Source organism: Paralichthys olivaceus, chromosome 3 (assembly GCF_024713975.1).
Source record: "Paralichthys olivaceus isolate ysfri-2021 chromosome 3, ASM2471397v2, whole genome shotgun sequence".
Classification (NCBI taxonomy): domain Eukaryota; kingdom Metazoa; phylum Chordata; class Actinopteri; order Pleuronectiformes; family Paralichthyidae; genus Paralichthys; species Paralichthys olivaceus.
Window position 1 is genome coordinate 7847316 of NC_091095.1, and position 19652 is coordinate 7866967.

At 38.5% G+C, this 19652-nt stretch overlaps 3 protein-coding genes across 8 annotated transcripts in view; all 3 read left to right on the forward strand.

Annotated features, from left to right (window-relative positions):
* Nucleotides 1–639: 639 nt before the first annotated feature.
* Nucleotides 640–8053, forward strand: mpv17l2 (MPV17 mitochondrial inner membrane protein like 2). 3 transcript variants are annotated; one of them, XM_069521768.1, is made up of 6 exons: nucleotides 640–741; nucleotides 1635–1855; nucleotides 2647–2808; nucleotides 3150–3226; nucleotides 4126–4254; nucleotides 4768–8053. In XM_069521768.1, the coding sequence occupies exons 2-6, from the start codon at nucleotides 1666–1668 to the stop codon at nucleotides 4855–4857; spliced, it is 648 nt and encodes a 215-aa protein (XP_069377869.1). In that variant the 5' UTR covers nucleotides 640–741; nucleotides 1635–1665; the 3' UTR covers nucleotides 4858–8053. The 3 variants fall into 3 exon arrangements, with proteins under 3 accessions (XP_069377869.1, XP_069377866.1, XP_069377867.1); XM_069521765.1 differs by having other exon boundaries at nucleotides 722–1120; XM_069521766.1 differs by lacking the exon at nucleotides 640–741 and adding an exon at nucleotides 748–965.
* cist1 (colon, intestine and stomach enriched 1) lies at nucleotides 4866–15630 on the forward strand. The gene is made up of 6 exons (XM_020098254.2): nucleotides 4866–4895; nucleotides 5916–6017; nucleotides 9064–9114; nucleotides 11263–11655; nucleotides 12535–12698; nucleotides 14782–15630. The coding sequence occupies exons 3-6, from the start codon at nucleotides 9066–9068 to the stop codon at nucleotides 14824–14826; spliced, it is 651 nt and encodes a 216-aa protein (XP_019953813.1). The 5' UTR covers nucleotides 4866–4895; nucleotides 5916–6017; nucleotides 9064–9065; the 3' UTR covers nucleotides 14827–15630.
* A 2409-nt stretch (nucleotides 15631–18039) lies between these two features.
* LOC109636681 (3',5'-cyclic-AMP phosphodiesterase 4C-like) overlaps nucleotides 18040–19652 on the forward strand; it is an 84615-nt gene continuing 83002 nt past the window's right edge. For 3 of the 4 annotated variants that reach the window (XM_020098560.2, XM_069521776.1, XM_069521777.1), the window contains exon 1: nucleotides 18048–18180. The gene's annotated coding sequence lies outside the window, so the exon portion shown is untranslated. Of the gene's footprint in view, nucleotides 18181–19652 lie in introns of all 4 variants that reach the window. The other variant, XM_069521780.1, reaches the window with a different exon arrangement.

A 19652-nucleotide genomic window follows, 5' to 3' on the forward strand; every position in this document is an offset into this window, starting at 1 on the left:
GAAAAATATCTCTGCATTAACTTTTCAGTGGTGTATGAATACTGTATTTTAAAGTTTATGTATTTAGCCTGTATAAATATTTTCTTTCTTTAGACTCGATTCATTTAGTCTTTTTGTTGTGTTTATTTTTATTTTGTTGTTGTTATTTTATAAAATTTACATTCTTAGGTATGGATGAACCGGGGTGTGGGAAATGTTTTTTGTTTGTATCTTTATTTGTTTGCTTGCCATGGATGAATAATTCTTCCACAAAATATAAAACCTGGTTTGGACAAGAAACGTTTTAAGATCCACGTCCCGATTGTGCATCAGTGGAAGTTTGATATAAGCTTGATTTGTTTTTTTTGGGTGGGCCAAGCATCCTATTGGAGGAACTTACACAACCTGGAAACCCAAAGTTATTATTATTAATGTTTAAAGCTGATCTACGAAGTAAGCTGTTTAATAACCATAATAAATCATTCCAGCTCAAACTCTTTATAATGGTGCCTTGTCAGGTTCGAGACCATATATATGAATACATCTCTCGTGTGTTAGAAACTTTGACTTTGATGTGTCTGTTGTCTTTTAATTCAATCCTTGATGATAAAAAATAAACAATATTGATCTTCACCGAGGTTCTTCCTCCTCTGACCACTGCTCCTCCACGCCACCAGATGGCGCTGGGGTATTTGTTATGCTCTCCAAACCGGTTTTGTGTGAAGTTTGTTTCACGTTCAGACTGTGTTTACTGAAACTGTGGTGAGAGTAAAACCCAGATTAGTGGTATGAGAGAAAACTGGTTACATTTGGGATTAAGGCTGTAATCGGGTTAATCTCTGGTTAAAACGACCGGTCGTTGTTAAGGACAAAGATAGCCTCATGTTAAAAGTGTTTGTGAAACTGACTTCTACCCAGCACTGACCCGGGGTGTCACGGGGGGTCGATGCCGGATCATGGAACAGTTGAAATGAGTTAATTCTGAGGTAGAAGTCAGTGTTTGGTTTGTGTCCGGTAGAAAAACGTGGCATTAAACTGGTTGTTTCCGGCCTCACGGTCTGAGCAGTGGAGCCGTTAATCCTGTGTTCAGTTAGCCTGAAAGCTAACTAGCGGCTAACGCTAGCACCGGGAGCAGAAGCTGGTCAGTGAACTCGAGTGTTCAATAATTTAAGCGTTGAATAAAAGTGAATTGTAAAATAACTCGTAAAGCTCCATTCTCTCAGACACAGGATGGAAGAGAATATTATTATCATATATTTAGTTCTAACACACAGAATAAAACTGGGTTGGAGTGTTTGAACATTACCATGGACTCTGTTAAACTGTAATGGACCTCCTGTACAATCGAGTGATAATAAAACCACGTGTTGGTTAATGGATGCTGAATATAATAGTTGCAGCCATAGTTTGACTGCATGAGGTTTGAACTCAACACTGATTCAAAGTTAAGAAACTTAGACCAGACTCATATTCATTGATTGTTTTTTGAAACCTCTGTGTTGGATGTGTAGTATCCTTTGAAAGCCGATCATCCACGAATGTCTTTATGAATCAATGAGTAACTCTTACAGATACATCCTCCTTGTTGAGTGTGTATTCACCGAGCATTTTATTAGGAACAGAACACCATACCAATGCTTGTTATTTCTTTGCAGATGACAGGACTCTCTCCACGGTCCAAACATCATGCTTCCCCAGGTGGGTAAAGAGTTTCTGGTTCGGATACAGTTCTTCTGGCGGCCGTTTTTCCAGGGCCGGTACCTGCTGCTCACCAACACCCTGAGTGGAGGAACCATGCTGGCACTGGGAGACTGTCTGCAGCAGAGCCGTGAGATCCGCAGAAAGCCAGACACAGTCAGAGACTGGAGGAGGACAGGTGATATTTCTCTTGTGCATGTATTATCTTTTGATACCCAACACCCATGTGGTGGCTCATGCACACTGCTCTCGGACCAGAGATTGTTTCACTCAAGAGTAAAAGAACTGGAAGTCAGTCCTTGCACTTCATCAAATTCGTTGAAATACTTGATCTTGATAAACATTGGCTGTTGTTGTTGATTTGTCTTTGTTCCATCAGTCACTTTCAGCTGCCAATCAACCAATAATTCTGGTTTTACAAATCAGTTTGAGGAGAAATGGGTGATTTAGAGGAAATTTAATTTAAAATAATTTTAAACATTTATAAGCCCATTCTGAATAACCTGTGTTTGAACAGCCTTGTTGCATTGATGCACAGGTCTACTCCAGGACCTTGTGGCATCAATGCTGAGTGTGGTCAGAGGTGAAACTCTAAACTTCACTACAGGGCAGTAAAACACTGCTCTGCACAGCCTGCTATTATCCTTTAAACATTTATGTTTGAAATCTTTAATGCATAATGTTAATGTGTTCGTTTTCCTGTGCAAAAATTTTTACTTAACTAAGAGAAACTAGATTTACAGCAAAAATGTAAACGTTGATATACAAAAGATTCTATATATATATTTATTTTATTTTTTTTAACAAATTATATTGTGCAATATCATTACAATATAACACCTGAGCCATTTGCTCAGTAAACAGTCTAAACTTTCTTGTTCTATTTTTGCAAAACGAAGATTTGTTCATTTTGCTTGACCGACTCGTTGCTATTAATTGATCCCTTATTATCTTTTTTTCTTCCTGAAGGTTCCATGTTTGTAGTGGGCTGCTCCATGGGTCCACTGCTGCACTACTGGTACTCCTGGTTGGACAGGGTCTATGTGGGCAGAGCCATGCACACAGTTGGCAAGAAGGTTCTGGTGGACCAGCTGATTGCCTCACCAACAATTGGCTTGTGGTATTTCTTAGGTGGGAATATTTTATTAAGAGTTTATTTGCACAAAGTAATTTTTTTCCATTAATGCAAATATACACACCTCAGCATTCACCCGGCTTGTAGCACATGATCAGTTTTTCTATGACACACATGCAGACGTAAGACATAGTTTACAGAGTCAAAGGTTGTTCTTGAAGACGTGGGTGAGGTAAAACAAAAGACAACCTTTGTCAATATCAGAGGTGGAGTTCATAGGTCGCCGGTTATAAACGGCGTGAATATGATTGAGGTTTTCTTTCTCTTCTTATCTAAAGTTGGTTTGGATGAAACCTGGCGCTGACGCACATCTGAAAGATTACTTTGTTTACTGCAGGTATGGGCCTGACGGAGGGACACACTTTATCCGAAGGATGGGAGGAGTTCAGAGAGAAGTTCTGGGAATTTTATAAGGTAAATACGCACCTGTCAGGGTCAGGCCTGCAGATCAGTGCACATGTACTCACTTTGTCAGTCACTCAATCCATCACAAGTTCTTCTTAGAGAGGAGACGTTACATTTGCAATCCGTCATGTCTGTACTTGTGTCCTTTGAATTTCAGGTAAAAAATGTGAAGCAAAAAGCTGAATGTGTTTTAGGGTCAGTTTGGTTGCTTGCCATGACACTGGCAGCATTATCTTTCAAACTTAAATATTCAGAGATCGAAAGGAAATGATTTTCCTCATGTCTCAAATTTGTTAGCCTTGCTGTTGATGCCTTGTTGCCAAGGTCGAATCAGTTCTTTTTAGCCAAGCTACCAGCATTAGCTCTAGCGCCACCAGCAGGCTGACACTTGCAGTTATAAGAGACATTTTTCAATGATTTCTTATGTTTTACAGACACTTATGTCTCCCTTTCACATACGTTTATGCAGTTGTCCACACGTTGAACAAATGTTTCTGCATCAAACAGCTCCTTGTTTTGTCTGCGACCCATAAAAATGTGACAAGTATAGACGATGTGTAACAATCGTTATGAACCACACACCCGCAATACTATTAAATGACCTCTGAGACTGATTTTCCTTAGAAACTTTAGTCTTTAGGAGAATAATTTGTCAAATTAATCTTACTCATGGTCTTCTCTAACTCACCCGTTTCTCTTCCGTCACATTTGTAAAAGCAGAAATGCAGTTGCTTGGCAGCTGAAAGTGACGGATAGAACAAACACAGAACAATGAGCATTAACATCCTGTGTTTACCTGTGGTAATGCCTGTACCTTAGAGAACAGGCTTCTCTCCTCTTCTCACAGTTGTGTGTGCTGGTTGATCTGTCTGTCTTTGTTTGCTAACCCTTATTGTTCTGGCTGGCAGATGGACTGGTGTGTCTGGCCTGCCGCTCAGATGATCAACTTCTATTTCCTCTCGCCTAAATTCCGTGTCCTGTACATCAACGTGATCACTTTAGGGTGGGACACCTACCTCTCCTACCTCAAACACAGAGTAAGTCAACCAAACAGCAGATTAAAGTGTCATTCTGCTCAGTATTTCCTGGATAGTTTCTGCTTCTTCAACTAGACCAAATTGTTTTGATTGAGGGATTATAATAGGATACATATAAATGTTTTTTTCATAAACGTTCATTCCAGCGCACCCAAACTAAAAGTCAGGTTAACAGACAATAATGGACATTATCTAGCCAAATAATAGATTTTCCTATCAAAAGGGCTCATTACATTTTATTAAAATGTTCTTATTGTTTCATTTTTTGTCTCAAGCATTAGTTTTAATATTTTGTCTTAATCAAAGCTAAAAATAAAAACACTTCCACTAACATGTAAGAATCAGGAGGGCACAATATATTGTGGCCTCATAAAATATCCAAACACCTTTACTTTATTGATTTTTATTTTATTTTAATTTGATAAAATAGCTTTGTTTGCAAATTTTTCTACACCCAAACTCTAACTCAAACTCATATATTGATTTGTATATTGGTTTTTGTTTTGCTGACAGGATGACAGTGAACAACCTCACCTGACATCAGACAGCAGTGCTGTGGATTTACAGCAAGAACCGTCCAAATCTCTGGAGGAGAAAACTTAGAAACGCCGTTCAAGGTCATTCATTCAAGACAAAAGAAGGTTTTTGCTGTTTTTATCTTTTAAAACCTTATGTCCTCTTTTGCAAAATGCTGTGAGCATTGTGTGCATCACAGTTTGTGAGATTCTGATGGCCTTTTTCCTCTGACACACCACTTCTCCCTCAAGTTGAAAGCGACCGTGTGTTTCTCTGGACTCAGTGGAGATGTGGATGCTGAAGTGTTTTAACACTTGAACTTGCTGAAGTATTAATGTGTCTCTGCTCAGTTTGTATGTTTGTCTCCTAATGATGTGCACTCCGAGCATTCAGGGATGAAATAGCTATTTCACTGCCCTAAACCATTGCAGTCAAATCGAAGTCTCTCTTGTTGAGGTTGGTTGTTGTTAGAAGCTCATAAATCCAGCAGATGCTTCCAAAACAAGTGTCATCTTTGTTGTGCTGTTACACACAAAGCTTCAAAGTGCCCCAAATCAATTCAAAGCAACTCCTTTTAGTTTTTATTACTCTGCTGTGTTTTTAAGTTTCTGGTTTGACAGGAAATAATATTAATGTGGAGCAGCTGATGACCAATGACTTTACATTTAACATGATGTGCTGTACTGTGTATCTCCAACTGCTAATTTATAAATGAAGAGCTTTTAGTTTTGCCAGGTCGGATTATAAATCAATTTATGTGAAGAAATGATGTCATGAAAGTGGAAATCTGTGAAGCACTTTTCAATAACTCACCCTGCACTTTATTAGGAACACTAACTCAAGGTTTAGCCTGCCTCTCAAAACAGCCTCAGTTCTTCATGGGTTCCACAAGGTGATGACGATGGCTGTGTTGACATTATTTTATTCACGCAGATTTGTTTGTTGTACATTCATGCTGGGAATCTTAAGTATTCTACCACACCCTAAGTGTGTTCTACAGGAATCAGATCAGGTGACTGGTAAAGCCATGCACTGAAATACACTGTTCAATAAACCAGTTTGAGCAGCTGAAGAAACCAGTTCCATTAGAGAGAGAGAGAGAGAGAGTTGAAGACTGGAAAATATAACCTGTTTTTGTTTTCCAGTCTTCAGCTCTTCAGTCTTGCTGAGCTTGTGTCCACTGCTGCCTCCGATTTCTTATTTGAACCCAACATGGTCCTCTGACGTTGTTGCACATCTGCCTCAAGGTTTGTGTTTTCTGAGATCTTTTCTGAGTTGTTATCTGAGTTACTGTAGCTCTTCAGGCAGCTCAACCAGTCTGTCTTTGGGATTTAACTTCTTTGTTGCTTTGACAAAATTGCATTGGTTACATCCTATAGAGGCAGTTTATGAAATCAGTGTCGATAAAATATTATTTGAACTTTAGAGAACAAAACCCAGATCTGGCTTGCTACTATATCATCCATCTCTTTGTTGTCATGTGTTGCTTAACTTATTCGTCTCATCTTCACCTTCTCATTATGTCAGTGGGTGTCAGAAACTGTAGATGGTGGTTTTGATCCGGTTTTGACTCATATCATTTTAGAATATATGGATGGTGTAATCGTATAAAACTGGATCACAAAACCTACAGAAGAACATTGTCTAGCTGTATTCAAGCTGGTTTCATGTCTGCAGTTTGTTAAATGATGTTAAAAAGAAATCTAACAGTAACTCTGCTGTTTAATCAGGCTGGTGTACGTGCTGGATTTTTAGCCAGTATGCCACTGACTCCGGCAAATGTGTTTTAGTTTTTATGTATGTAAAGTAAGATTCATACATATTGCTTCTTTGTGAATTAAAATAAGGGGAATTTAATTTTGAAATGCTTTGACTGATTGGGTTTTATTAACCCAGTGTAAGAGCTTAGAAGTGTCATCAACTCGTTTTCGTGGAAGTTTTGCTTATGAACTCAGCGCATTTCTAGTGTCTCATGCTGTCACTTGGTTATACTGTTTTTTATCTGTAGAATGAGTTATAGACATTTCTTTTGTAACAAACATTGCTGGTTATGTGTGTATCAGGGAGGCAAAACTACTTATGTAGCCACTTATATCAAGTATAGGTAGCCAACATATATTTCAAATAATCTTTCTGAAGTCCTGGTGACTCAGTGATAAATTACAGAGATGAATCCAGTTGTTTATTATCATACAATCGACTATGCATGCACAGCACCTGGACCCCCGCACATATTATTGTAGCTTATGATTTTCACTATTTAGAAATTAAGCAGCTGCTGGAAATCTGTGAGGGGAATCTGTATGCGACACACATTGTTCATCTTTTTTAATCACAGTCAACCTTTAACGGACGACTCTGGCATGACACATATTCCTGTGAGAAACGGCAGCTAGAAGCAGTTTATTGTTATAATAATTATTATAATGAAGTGTGCTCCACAGGAACAGAAAAATACATTTGTGTCCAAAAATATTAAGTGACAGCGCAGGTTAAACTTAAAACACACGTAACAGATTAACTTCATGCAGTGAAGAAAACTGATGTGCTCACTGTGGTTAATGTTTTCGGCTCATAAGCCATCAGTCTACTCGTCATCTGACAAACTGAAACACTCAACACGTGTCAAACACAGAATAGACATCAAACACACAGTAGCAGTCGAGCTGTCTGACCTGAGAACTGCAGTTAATTCAGAGTAAAACCTTCCACAGACTTCAATTAAAGAAATTTAACTCAAGCTTGGACCAGATCACTAGAAATAGATTTACCCTCTTGGGACAATGAACATTCTTTTTTTTTATAAGCTCTCTTTCATTTTGAGAAGGTTGACTTAATCTGCAATAGACCAAGCGTGGTTCATATTAAGTTAACTTGCAACGAGAGACAAACAATGCAGAGGTGGACGTGTACATGCATTTTATTTTTCGCACCATTCTGAATAAACTCAGAAGACCAACAGATTGAGAAATACTTTAACTAACCCGACTGAGATCGTGTTTTTTTCCGTTGTTGAGATGTGTGATCAGAACATTAACTTCCTGGTAAAGTGCTTGGTGGGTGTTTGTTTAATTTCGTTGACATCATTTGTAATGCTGCTACTGTTTTCACAGATTTGCTGTAAATTTGACCTGTTATGTGCCTCCTGTGTCTTTAGCGTACAAATTAATTTTAGAATCTGTGTTAATTGTTTGAAAATATATTTGATGAGAAAATGAGCTGACGTGAAATTGACCAAATGATAATATGAAATAAATTCAACAGAAATTCTGTTTTCATAGTATGTGATGACTTTCTTTTGGTACCTTGTGTCTAAGACTACTCCGCAGTACTACATAGTAGTCTCCAGAATGTGGATGAACATTAAATAAATTATTATGTCCTCTTTATCTTTATGAAAATTACATTTAGGTGCTTAAATGTAATACATCAGTGATAATATATATTATTCTCTGATGTTCTTTACATCTGAGGGGAACAGGTTTAGACCCCAGAACTTCAGGATTTTTGCGATCATTCCTTTGCTTTAAGTATTTCTGTGAATAAATAAAAATGAGGGTATAAATTGTAACAGTAGATAAAGCTTATTTATTGTTTCACCTTTGAAGAACACTATAAACATACAGGATATCTTCAAAAGGCAAAAATAAGTTGCATGCAACTGATGCAAGTTTGTTTCCTAAAGCATTCAATATATTAAACGATGAAAGAAATACATAGGAGACAATAAGTAGGAATTCAGTGGAAAAATATAGATACAAATCTGCTAAAACTGAAATAACATTCAACAGGTTGTAGTGCAGTACAAGACTTTGAGTAACTTTCTATTTTAGGTGATAATGTAGAATCAGGCTTTTTGAATTTAATCTTCTTGATATATAGCAAAGAAAAGTAATACTATTAATAACAGATAAAATATATTCTTGCTGTTCAGAAACTAAAACATCACATGGAAACACTCGCAAGTATTAAGAACCACCAAAGCAAATGTCTCTACCTTACAATAACCAGTATCATCGCAGGTGATCTCACTCAGCAGCAGCAGCAGGAAGGAAAAGTGAAATGTCACATGTTTGAATAATAAGCACCACAGGGACGCAGCTCTTGGCAAACGCGGAGCTTTATTCAAACACACCCGCCTGAAGCACTTGATACGTACCAGCCTACGTACAGGGCACTCCGCCTCAGGCATTCAGCAACATCCTATGGTCAAGGATGTAGTGTGTGTGTTTGAGTGTTTGTTTAAATGTTGTCATTATGATCGACAGCCTTTTCTTCTCAACATGCCTTCAGCGATGCACCTCACTCTACTGCTGTCCCTGTTTGCTGTGACCGCCTGTACAGGTAAGTCAATATTTCACATTTTAAACTCTTAAACTGGCTTAGCTGATGTGAAGGTTCGTACATTTGACTGAGCAGAATGTCAAGGTGTTGTAAAGATGCAAAGTTATGCAAACGAGCAACAGGGAGAGGACGTTTCGCAGGGTGTTCTGGGTGTTGATTCATTGCTGCAGGAAAACTTTATATTTCACTTTATATGGTTTATTTGACAATATTTGAGGATAGAATTGCATTAAAACAGTAGCAACTTAAAACATAATCTAATGTTATATAATAAAAATGCGTCGGTGTTAAATACAAGTCAATATTTGTTTCTACATTTTGTTCATTACAAATTATTCCAGTGAAATAGTGTATGAGCTGCTATCAGCAAATCATGAGAGGAAGTAAAAGGGAAGGTCAGTCTGGGTGGAAACGGGCAAATATTTATTTAGAGATTGTCTGTTACACTCCCAAATCAACACACGCACACACACACAGCTGAATGACTACTCTCTCTCTGCATCACCAGTGAACACAAATTATTTGCTGACAGACTGTTGATTCTGCTTTATTAGACACTCTTCTGAGTCAACAGTGTCATGTGAACCTCAACCTGAACTGTGACTCTGGCAGGAGCTTCATTAGTTGTTCAAACTATCTCATCTCCATTTTTAGAGGCTGTGATGGAGCTTTAGAGCGAACCACACGCTCTCCAGCAGCAGATGGAGTTTGTTTTAATTTCATGGTTTATTGTTTTTCCTCTGCAAACTTTTAGGGTTTCTCCGCCTTTTCATCTTAAAAGATTGAAATTAGACAAAATATTAAATTATTGACCTGGAAACGGCAGCTGACATAATCTCCTGCCAAGGTCCAGTAAGTAGAGTAACTGTCCTGGAGCTTTATCATATCTCTGTGTAATAGTATATGTAAATCAAATCTAATTATTGCAATGTATTAAAATTAATGTTGCATTCAAATGATGATTACGTTCATGAAGTTTGTCGGTTTTCCCACTGTGCATCAGTTAAGTCTTACTCTATGATCAAATGTTCAATTATTATGTGAAATCTGCAAAGTAACTTAGGTTAGTTAAGCTAAAGTAATTACTTTATACATAAATTAATTTATTATTTCTCTCTTCCTCAAGGTCACAAACACATCATCCGACATACAGGTCGCTTTGGACAAAAGCGTCTGCTAAATGCCCTAAAAGTAAATGTAAATATAAACAGGTGACATTCTGCTCAACAGCTGTGGCCTATAGTGCCCTTAGGGGGCGCTAGAGCACAAGCAATGGCCTGCTACAAGCCAAGTGAACCACAGAGTGAATTTGGAATAAAGAACAACAAAGTAAACCAACAGAAATAAATACTAGTTGTAGTTATTACATTCAAATTAAAATGCCCAACACATGAAAATAAACAACAATATTTAGTGTGAACCCCCTAATGTTATGTAAATTACAGTAATATTAGGATTATCAGAAGATAAAAGACAGAATATTTAACTCCATTTACCAGTCTGCTGTGTTTGATGAGTTTTAATGTTTAGGACTTTAAATAACGATCTATCAGCTGATCAGGACGTTAACAGACAGTGAAAACTGATAATGTTGGCTCATAAATGAAATATGTGTCCAGTCACTGGATGGGAGCTAGTGTTGAATTAGCATGGATGGCAAAATACAAAATTCGGTATATCTTCATTTGACAAAAAATGTAAATGGTACAAAACAAATTAACCTTTTGAAATGTTAAATGATTTTATTACACTTACTGGCTCCTTGTGGTCTGCGTGATGCTGGATGTACAGCCTCTATTTATCCACCCCTGCTGCCTCTGGGTTTTTAAACATTGCCCACTCGAAGTATATTTTTAGGAAAATAAAAGCATCCTGTATTTTTAGGAGGCTTGAACATGGTACATGAGTGGGAAAAACCATTTAGGAATCCAAGTCCATTGCTTTGTATGTGGATACTGTGTCATGAACTGAAGCTAATCTAAAGAGGAGGTGGACTCTCAGTCACCTCCTGCACATAAACGTGTAGTAAATTTCTATACCTCTGCTTCTAGTTCTTTAAAAAGCTCACAAACACCCACACTGGACTCAACTCGATCAGGTCTGAATGTTGTGCGTCTTTGCTAAATTTTTCATTTTGTGCTTTTGCAGACTCCACCACTTCCTCTACAACACAGCTGGTAGCAAGGTCAACCACAAGTCGTGCACGTCTCACAAGTTCGACTGTGGGAAAAACAAACCATGTCATTTCACCAACCACCAACAACCCATCACAGCAGGTCACCACTGCAGTCACCTCAGGGAAAACGTCATCACCACCCTCAACTTCATCACAAACACCAAATAGGACTGAGGAAACCGACACCAGCCGTCCTACTGAGACACCAGTGATCAACCAGACGTCCACCGAGACACCTAAAACCAACCAGACGTCCACTGGGATACCAGTAACAAACCAGGCAGTTTCCAATGGATCGACAATCCCACCAACATCAGGATCACCAAACATCACCGTAAACACCACTGTTAACACAACCAGCCCAGGTCAGACGACATCAGAGCTGAGGGTTTATTATTATTATTAATTATACATGTCTAAAACATGACAGAATCAATCACATTGATTATTTTCCCTAATGTAAGTCAAAATATGAAACAACTTACAGTACAACATAAAGTTAACAAAGCTTTTTTATTTGCTGTTAACTCTAAATTCTACACGGTCATATTTAGTTTACTTGTTGTTTCTTGCACCTGAAAAGAAAGTATTTCATCAGTGAGGGTTGAAGACAGCGGTGGGTCTTTTTTCGAAAGCTATTGTGAAACCATAAACGCAGTATGAGACAACTATTGACCTGCAGCTGCACTCACCTCTGCCACTCAGCCAGCACGATTAGCATTGCAGCTAATATGGCACCATTTAGAACAGGGAGTTTCACAGTGACATGTGATCCTGCACCAACCAAAGTGGAAAGACCCTTGTTTTGACACGTTTGACACGCTGTGGTAGCAACACATTAAATTTAGACAGTGAGTATTGTGGTTCGTTTATCAAGAAGGCCCCCAATCGGAACGACCACAGTTTGTCAGGAACGTCTCCTGAAAAAAAGCGTCTCCTCAGTTGGGCTCTAACCAACCTTCTTTCATGATCAAGCAATAAACACACAGTTAAGTTAATTCGGAATGTCCTGGCAGTGGTGTGAGGTGAACACGGAAACAAAAAGGATTGGAAAACACACACATGAAATGTGCAGTATAGACGTAAAATATAAAAAAAATCACTTCCATGTTTATCCTCTAAATATTTACCATTAAACTGACGATGACAACCTCCAGTGACAACACTGAATATATTTATTTCCTACTACAAACTTCTCAGACTTGCTGCAGTGCGAGGTAAACTTTTGTCTGTCTCTCCCTCAGCTCTTTCACAGGAGAAGGAAAAAGGTAGCTTGGCAACAAACCCTGGCCTCGTCGCCATCATCTGCATCTTCTGTATCATCCTCGTCCTCACGCTGGTGGTTGCCACCGTGAAATGTACCTCGCCATCAAGGAACAATTTTGAGAGGCTTGAAGATGTGCCTATGGTGAGTTGGGAAATAGGACATTTCATTTTTTAAGATGATTTTTATTTTTTCAAAAATGTTTTTAGCCATGATAGTGGTGTTGGTCGGCTGTTTGGTCCAGAGCTAAATTCAGTATCTACTGTTGGATGATTGTCATTTAAATTTCAACTAGTGAGCTGGTTGGTTAATATAAAATAATTAACATAGACTGTATATGAAGGTGGACAACATGAGTTAGTGGGTAGGATGTGGACCAAACAAAAAAGTCGAATCAGGTGACAAGTACATGTCAAAGAAATTTTCTTAAAGATGGTTTCTGTCAGTTTAGGTAGTTCTTATCACACAGACGTTTGTTTCATGTTTCTTAGTAGTTTCGTTGTAATTAGTTATTCGGAGTTTCGGACCTCGCTTCCCTTTCACTATTGCACAGACTCAGACAGCATTTGTATATAAGATACTTTTTGAAAGTGGGAAATGTGTGTCATCTGTATATACAGTCTGTGATAATGACACTCCAATCAGCAACAGTACTTGCTATAGTGTTAATGTTAGCATGCTCACATAGTAATAAAGTTACAAACATGGCAAAAAAATGATACAGCTTCACATCAGCATGCTAACATAGTGAACATGTTAGCATGCTTAAACCACCACACTGCCTCTGTAAAACCTCACATAGAAAAACACTGAAAAACTCTCAACTCTTCCCATGCAACTCATTTAAGTAGCTCACCGACCACATGAAGATGAAGCATGCACACAACAACTTAAAGTCAGCTAACAAACAAAATGCATTAAACCAGGAACCAAAAGGAAACAACAGCCAACCATGTGACAAAAATATATTGAGGATCTCTCAAGACTGTGTAGCTCCTGCAGCAGCACAATGTCTGGCTCCACAGGGGTTTGAACTGTGAACCCTAGTCGTGTGTTAGGTTTAACATTGAACATGTTTTCAACTGCCATGTGTCATTTCTTCCTTTTCCACTCAGCAGCGGTGGTTTGCCACTCTCTGTTTTTTTTTTATTACGCAAACAGGAAGGCTGACGAGAACTGTCACAAACAGGACAGTGCATGGTGATGCACTTCCTTGTGAAATGAAAGCTTATCATTAGCACTCCATCAGCGAGTCAGCAGGGATTCAGACGCTGCATCCTGGAGTCGTCTCATGTTTTTAAGTTATAGTGTAACTGAGAGTGACGGCTCCACCGTTTGAAAAACAACATATCTGTTTTTGGAGTGCAAGGATAACACTCCATGGAATATGATTACTGTGACCAGCTGCCTATAAATCTTTATTACCACACGAGTGCAGACACAGTAAAACACTTTTAAGACGTGGTGCTGGATGAGAACTGAGAGTACAGCATACTGACGTACACCACAGCTCTTAATGCAACATGTGCGTCCACACAGAAACAGCTGATTTTGCAAAGTGAGCTGGTGATGATAAAAAGATAGCCTACAGGTTTAATGAGTGACAGAAGGGATTTTGAACACAGTTCACCGGATAAGAACAGACCTTTTAGGAGATACACAAATGTATAAGACGCAGAACAACTGGCTTGAATTTCTTATTTACTTTGTTTTGTTCCAACAGCATTTCTTTAGTTTGATTATTTTGTTTTCTCTGAGGAAGTAGAAGGATGCAAATACATAGATCCATTTCAGAGGAAAAACAGATATACAGTATACAGATAAAGAGTTGTCTTAAGAGCTCAAATTTGCATTTTTAGAGCAATATTTCATTTTGCCTGACTCTGGAGCCTCTTGACAAAAGCAAACACATCCCCACATTTTATATTCATCCAATTAACATTTGAAAGCCGTTGACACTTGATTCTTAGAGGTGACAGCAGCTTCTCTCAGTCCCTCATATTAATACATTTTGATTTGTGTGAGGACTGACAGCCGAGAATTAATCTGTTACACTGAGCTGGAACAAGATGATACAGATAAAAGACGCAATCAAAAAAGCAACTCTTCAAGCTTCACTGAGCCACATTTAATTTTAGTTCAGTCTAGATTATGACGTTACTGCAAGTTGTTTGCAGGTTGAATTAATCATTTGTTTCTTTTTCTTAAACCCATTTCATCCTTTCAGGGCAAAGTCAATGAAGGGTCTCCGTTTGCCCACTACTCAAAATGACAGAAAAGACTTCAGACACCGATGTCCAGGAGGAGAGTGGTCAGCTGCGAGAGTCTGATGCTTCTGAACACAAACAAATATCCACTTCAGCAGTGACTCTGACTTTAGGCACAAAAGAAAAAGACAGCTTGTGCGGTTTTCTCTCTCAGGCCCTTTCATTTCTTTATAAAGCACTTTTGTCTGTACTTCTGCCAAAGAGCTTTGACCTCTGACCTGTTTGCCTTGCTGCTCATGTTTCTGCTGATTTAAGCTCCCAGAGGTAAAGGTAAAGATTGGTGATATATGTCCCTTTAAGAACTTAAAATCAATTATTGCACTCTCACATTTATAACAAGGGATGTAATGCTGCAAGTATATATAGGTTTTCATAATGATTTTGGAAACCAAAAGCTTGGTATGCTCACCCTGCAAATTCAAATAACATTGTTTATTTAACTGTGACTCATCTGTTAATGTGTAATTCTGGCCAGTTATATTATTTCAACCTTTATGTAAAAAATGTCTTCATCACACGTAGTGGTGATTCAGATGATATTTTTCCACAATCATATCCAGGTGGCAAAGCTTCTCTTGTTCATTAAATTAAATTAAATTTACTTCAAACCACGTCAAACATACAGCTTGTACTGCTGACACAGACTTCCACTAGTCAAGAATAAATGTTCTAATTACTGTGTCTATGCTTGGTGACTGCACTAAATTCACCTTTGCCCCAGCATCCTCTGTGTGCATTGATCTCTCGGATGTTATGTACATGTACTGTGATTATTTCAATGAAATAAAATGAATATTTCCAGAACACAATGGGGTTTTTTTTTTTTCAAAATGTTTGTATCCTTCTCTGGTGGTTTTTGTGATCTCTGACACATTGACGTCACTAAGCTCAAGAGAACCACCCAGTAACCTCCTGCAAAGCAGCCGTCCTCTGTCTCATCAGCCGCAACTTGATGTGTCAAGTTTCCCCAGACAGATGACCCAGACTCCAGAGATGAAGCCCATGTCCAGAAGAATTTCAGAGCCACTCAGACAACTGAGTCTCTGGACGTGTCTGAGTCTAATGCTGAACACATAATGCCTACAATAAGAAAATAATGTGAACTGTCAAACTCCCAAAACTGGATCAGAGTGATAAATCAGAATTCAGCACTAAAGCTTGCAGTGTGAGCGTAGCCTCACAGACAGCCAGACACAGACAAAGACATAACCGCCTCAGCAGAGGTAATAAAAGTGACAGGGAACACAATGTACAGTGATATCGATCTGAGCGCACAAAAGTAAAAGCCAGAGGAGCTGATGGGTTTCTGCAATAAAACAGCAGAGGTCAGAGGTGACACAAGATTACACTGCTGCACGAGAAATATATTTTGTGGTCTAATTAGAGACTTGACCTGAGGCGGCAGTTCCATTTAAAGATTAATGGCTGAGAGAGACATAAAGACCAACTTCTACCTGGGCATCAGGGACTATTCAGGGCAGTGTGTGTGTGTGTGTGTGTGTGTGTGTGTGTGTGTGTGTGTGTGTGTGTTGCCTTCACATGCAATAAGAAATACAATCATTAATGATGTGAAGATGAAAAACAAATAGTTTATTTTCTCACATCACGTGAATACTGACACCAGCTGATGATGTTTATGCTTTACTTTGTTTTACTATTCTGTAAACTGTCGATTAGACAGTTAACAAAGAAATATTGTACTAACAAATGTTACTCAATATTTACTCCTTAACTTCTTCACTTGTATGATCACCTCTTCACTCCTTACGCTAAAGACAACTCCACCTGAAAACAAATAACAACTCACATTCCCCTCTGAGTCATGTGTGAGCTCTTACGTGCATAAACTTGAAATGATGCATCAGTTTCCCAAATAAACCTTTAGTAGCTGAGTGTGTTATTGCATCTTAACTATTGCAGTTTGGGCAATACCTGTTTTAAGCATGATATCAGATGCTTGTGTCTTTAAGTAATATAAATGCATTGTCATTAATTTGTTGGCTTTACATCGACACCTCAGGACTTTGGGATTGTTCACATGGACCAAGATTTTGAGCTATCTCATTAATTAAGAGAAACAGCACATTTCTCACTTGGCACTTTAATGTAGTATCCAATGATGTATTTCAACTTGAATGAGTCTGGAGAATAAAAACAAATGTTACTGTTCAGTCCATAGACTGTATATAAAGATGGATGATATGTCTCCACCTCCTCCTACAATCCTGTAATGAAGCCAAAGTATCCCGAATACAAACACCGCCATCTTACACAGTAACGGTAACAAGGTCCCGTTGATGAACGATAAATGCTCGACCACTAGCGTGTCAATCATGACATTTCATCACGTTTTTAGAATCAAATAACTAGCCTAATAAAAACCAAACGTAACACATGTAAGTGCGATAAAGACTCAAAAACTAACAGAAAACTTCTTTGAGAAAAATGTATTTGATTTTAACATGGTCCATGTCCCATCTACTAACATGGAGGAAACAAAGTTTATGACCTATACTGCAGCCAGCTGTGATGTTCTCCACCTTTAGGAACAGTCCGAACACTGAGGGGCAGGAACTATATTCACATTTATAATAAAAGTTCAGTGTGTGGAATGTAGTGACATCTAGTGGTGAATTGCATGTTGCAGCTCAACACCCCTCACCTCACCCTCTTCAGTTGTCATAAAAAGTCAAAAGGTTTAGTTTGTCCAGTAAAAACATGGCGGCCTCCGTAAAGAGGACTGATGTAGATATAAAGTATTTAAAGGACCATTCTAGGGTGAAGAAAACAACTGATACAATTTACATGAAACACACGAGTGAAAACATCACTAGGATTATTTCATATTCAATTCTGCCAATAGATCAATTTCACCTGACTCTTACACACTGAACCTGTAAATCACTGAGTGTGTAAATGGAGGACGAGACGAATGAGTAATGGTGAAAAACACCTAAGTAAAAAAACAGGTGTGAGTATGATTCGTTTCCATTTATCTGTATAACCTGAATAACACATCAGCAGTCTGAGGAGTCACGTCATTTTCTGGCAGTGAGGGAATAAAAAAAAAAAAAAAAAACCAAAACAGCTGTTTCAGCAAAACCTCGTGTTCTCTGTTGCAACACTACTGACACCAACACTTCCCGTCACGTGACGCGGCGCTCGACGTCACGGTGACGCAGGGGCACGTCGCCGCGCCGCTGCAGAGTTTGAACTCACAAACTGAGAGAAAAGTTGCAGCAGTAAAACATGGAGCAGATCGACAGGTGCAGCAGCAGCAGCAGCAGCGTAGGCCGCTCACAGTTTCACCCCCTCAGAGGAAAACATTAAACCTGCAGACCACACCACCGGTCACTGAGGTGAGTGAGACATGAACGTGTACTAACACAAGTTTCTCTTTTCTAATAAGTGCACGTTTCCCTCTGAGACGTGAGTCTGAAAGTTGAGAGGCTGAAAGTAAAGAAATGAAAAAAAGACAGATTTCTCTATGGGAGTTTTGTACTGATTTTGCACATGACTATAATCTGTGATAACATTCCTGATAAAATCTTAATACATGCATCTCACCCATAACTATTGAGCACAAACTGAATTTAAGTGTGTCCGTGCTGGTGTAAGTATGTTTTTCTTTAATGTTCCCACAGCCTGCCTGTAAAAACAAGATCATCTCAATGGATGTTCTTTCTAGTATTTACATATCATTGTAATACTCCCACAGAGACTTGTCCTCCTGTAATATTTGTATAATCCTCTATAGTGTTTATGATAAGATCAGTGCCGAGCCTATATTTTCCAATCGTGGTTGCATTCTATAATATTTATTGTAATATAAGCAGCAGTGTCCTGTCTGTTGCACAGAATAATTCAGCTTCATAAGGAAACCAGTGTGGAATGTATTTCCCCAAAATATTTATGTATTCCCTCGTCCTGGCCCGTCTTTATCTCCTTCCTTCCTCCATATCTGCTTCCTTCGCTCAGTCCCTATAACCCCCACACAGCTGCTCAGAGACGAGTCTCTCCACAGTCTGACACATCCGTTTCATTCTGCTCTGTTGTTACGTTTCTTAAAGAGGAAAAAACATGAGCTAAAACTTAATTTCATTCAATCTCTCATCTTCTCTTTTGCTTGGGTTGTGTCATTTTCGTCAGACCAGCCCATAACCATCCCGTCAGTGGGAAAGTTTCTCCAGTGAGATGTATGTAAGAGTGACTCAGAGCTCGGTACCAGTTGTGCTTTCCTTCTCACATACAGTATATATAATATTTTCTTTATTTATATAGCACTTTTCAGAAAAACTTTTACAATGTGATACACTGACAGAAAATACAATTCAATGATTTAAAATAAGTTTTTAAAAAAAGTTAACATATTTTAATACCTCAAAAATATATCAGTTTGCACAGAGCTCCTAGAAGTCACCTCAGGGTCAAACCAGTTCTGTCAGACAAATTTCTCCCTCTTGGGATCTTTTGGAATCCTCCTGTGTCATAAGTTTGACAAGAAACAAAAAAGAAAACAGGCATGGCTTCTCCTGTGTGTGTACATAAGATAGCATCCTGCTGCAGCTCTGAGGTCCGCAGCAACCTACTCTGGTTTCTTATCCATCAACATCTCGGGCTGTTTGATCTGCAAACATTTGCTGAGCCAATGGCTAAATCTGCCTTTGTCTGTCTGAATGACAGACAGAAAAATAGCATTTGTCTTTTCAACATTTCCTCAGAAATCACTGGTGAGAAGAGGAGGATGTTTTTGATAAAAGATAGAAAGACAGAAATAAAATGTCCACTCAACATAAATAATTGAATTCATTATGGCCTTTGCATTTAAAAA

Excerpts from the sequence above, each read along its gene's own strand:
- mpv17l2 (XM_069521768.1), top strand. The coding sequence starts at position 1,666 with ATGCTTCCCCAGGTGGGTAAAGAGTTTCTGGTTCGGATACAGTTCTTC. Across the intron at positions 1,856-2,646 it reads CAGAGACTGGAGGAGGACAG|GTTCCATGTTTGTAGTGGGC; the intron begins GTGATATTTCTC and ends TTCTTCCTGAAG. Across the intron at positions 3,227-4,125 it reads AGTTCTGGGAATTTTATAAG|ATGGACTGGTGTGTCTGGCC; the intron begins GTAAATACGCAC and ends TCTGGCTGGCAG.
- cist1 (XM_020098254.2), top strand. The coding sequence starts at position 9,066 with ATGCACCTCACTCTACTGCTGTCCCTGTTTGCTGTGACCGCCTGTACA. Across the intron at positions 9,115-11,262 it reads TGCTGTGACCGCCTGTACAG|ACTCCACCACTTCCTCTACA; the intron begins GTAAGTCAATAT and ends GTGCTTTTGCAG. Across the intron at positions 11,656-12,534 it reads TGTTAACACAACCAGCCCAG|CTCTTTCACAGGAGAAGGAA; the intron begins GTCAGACGACAT and ends TCTCTCCCTCAG.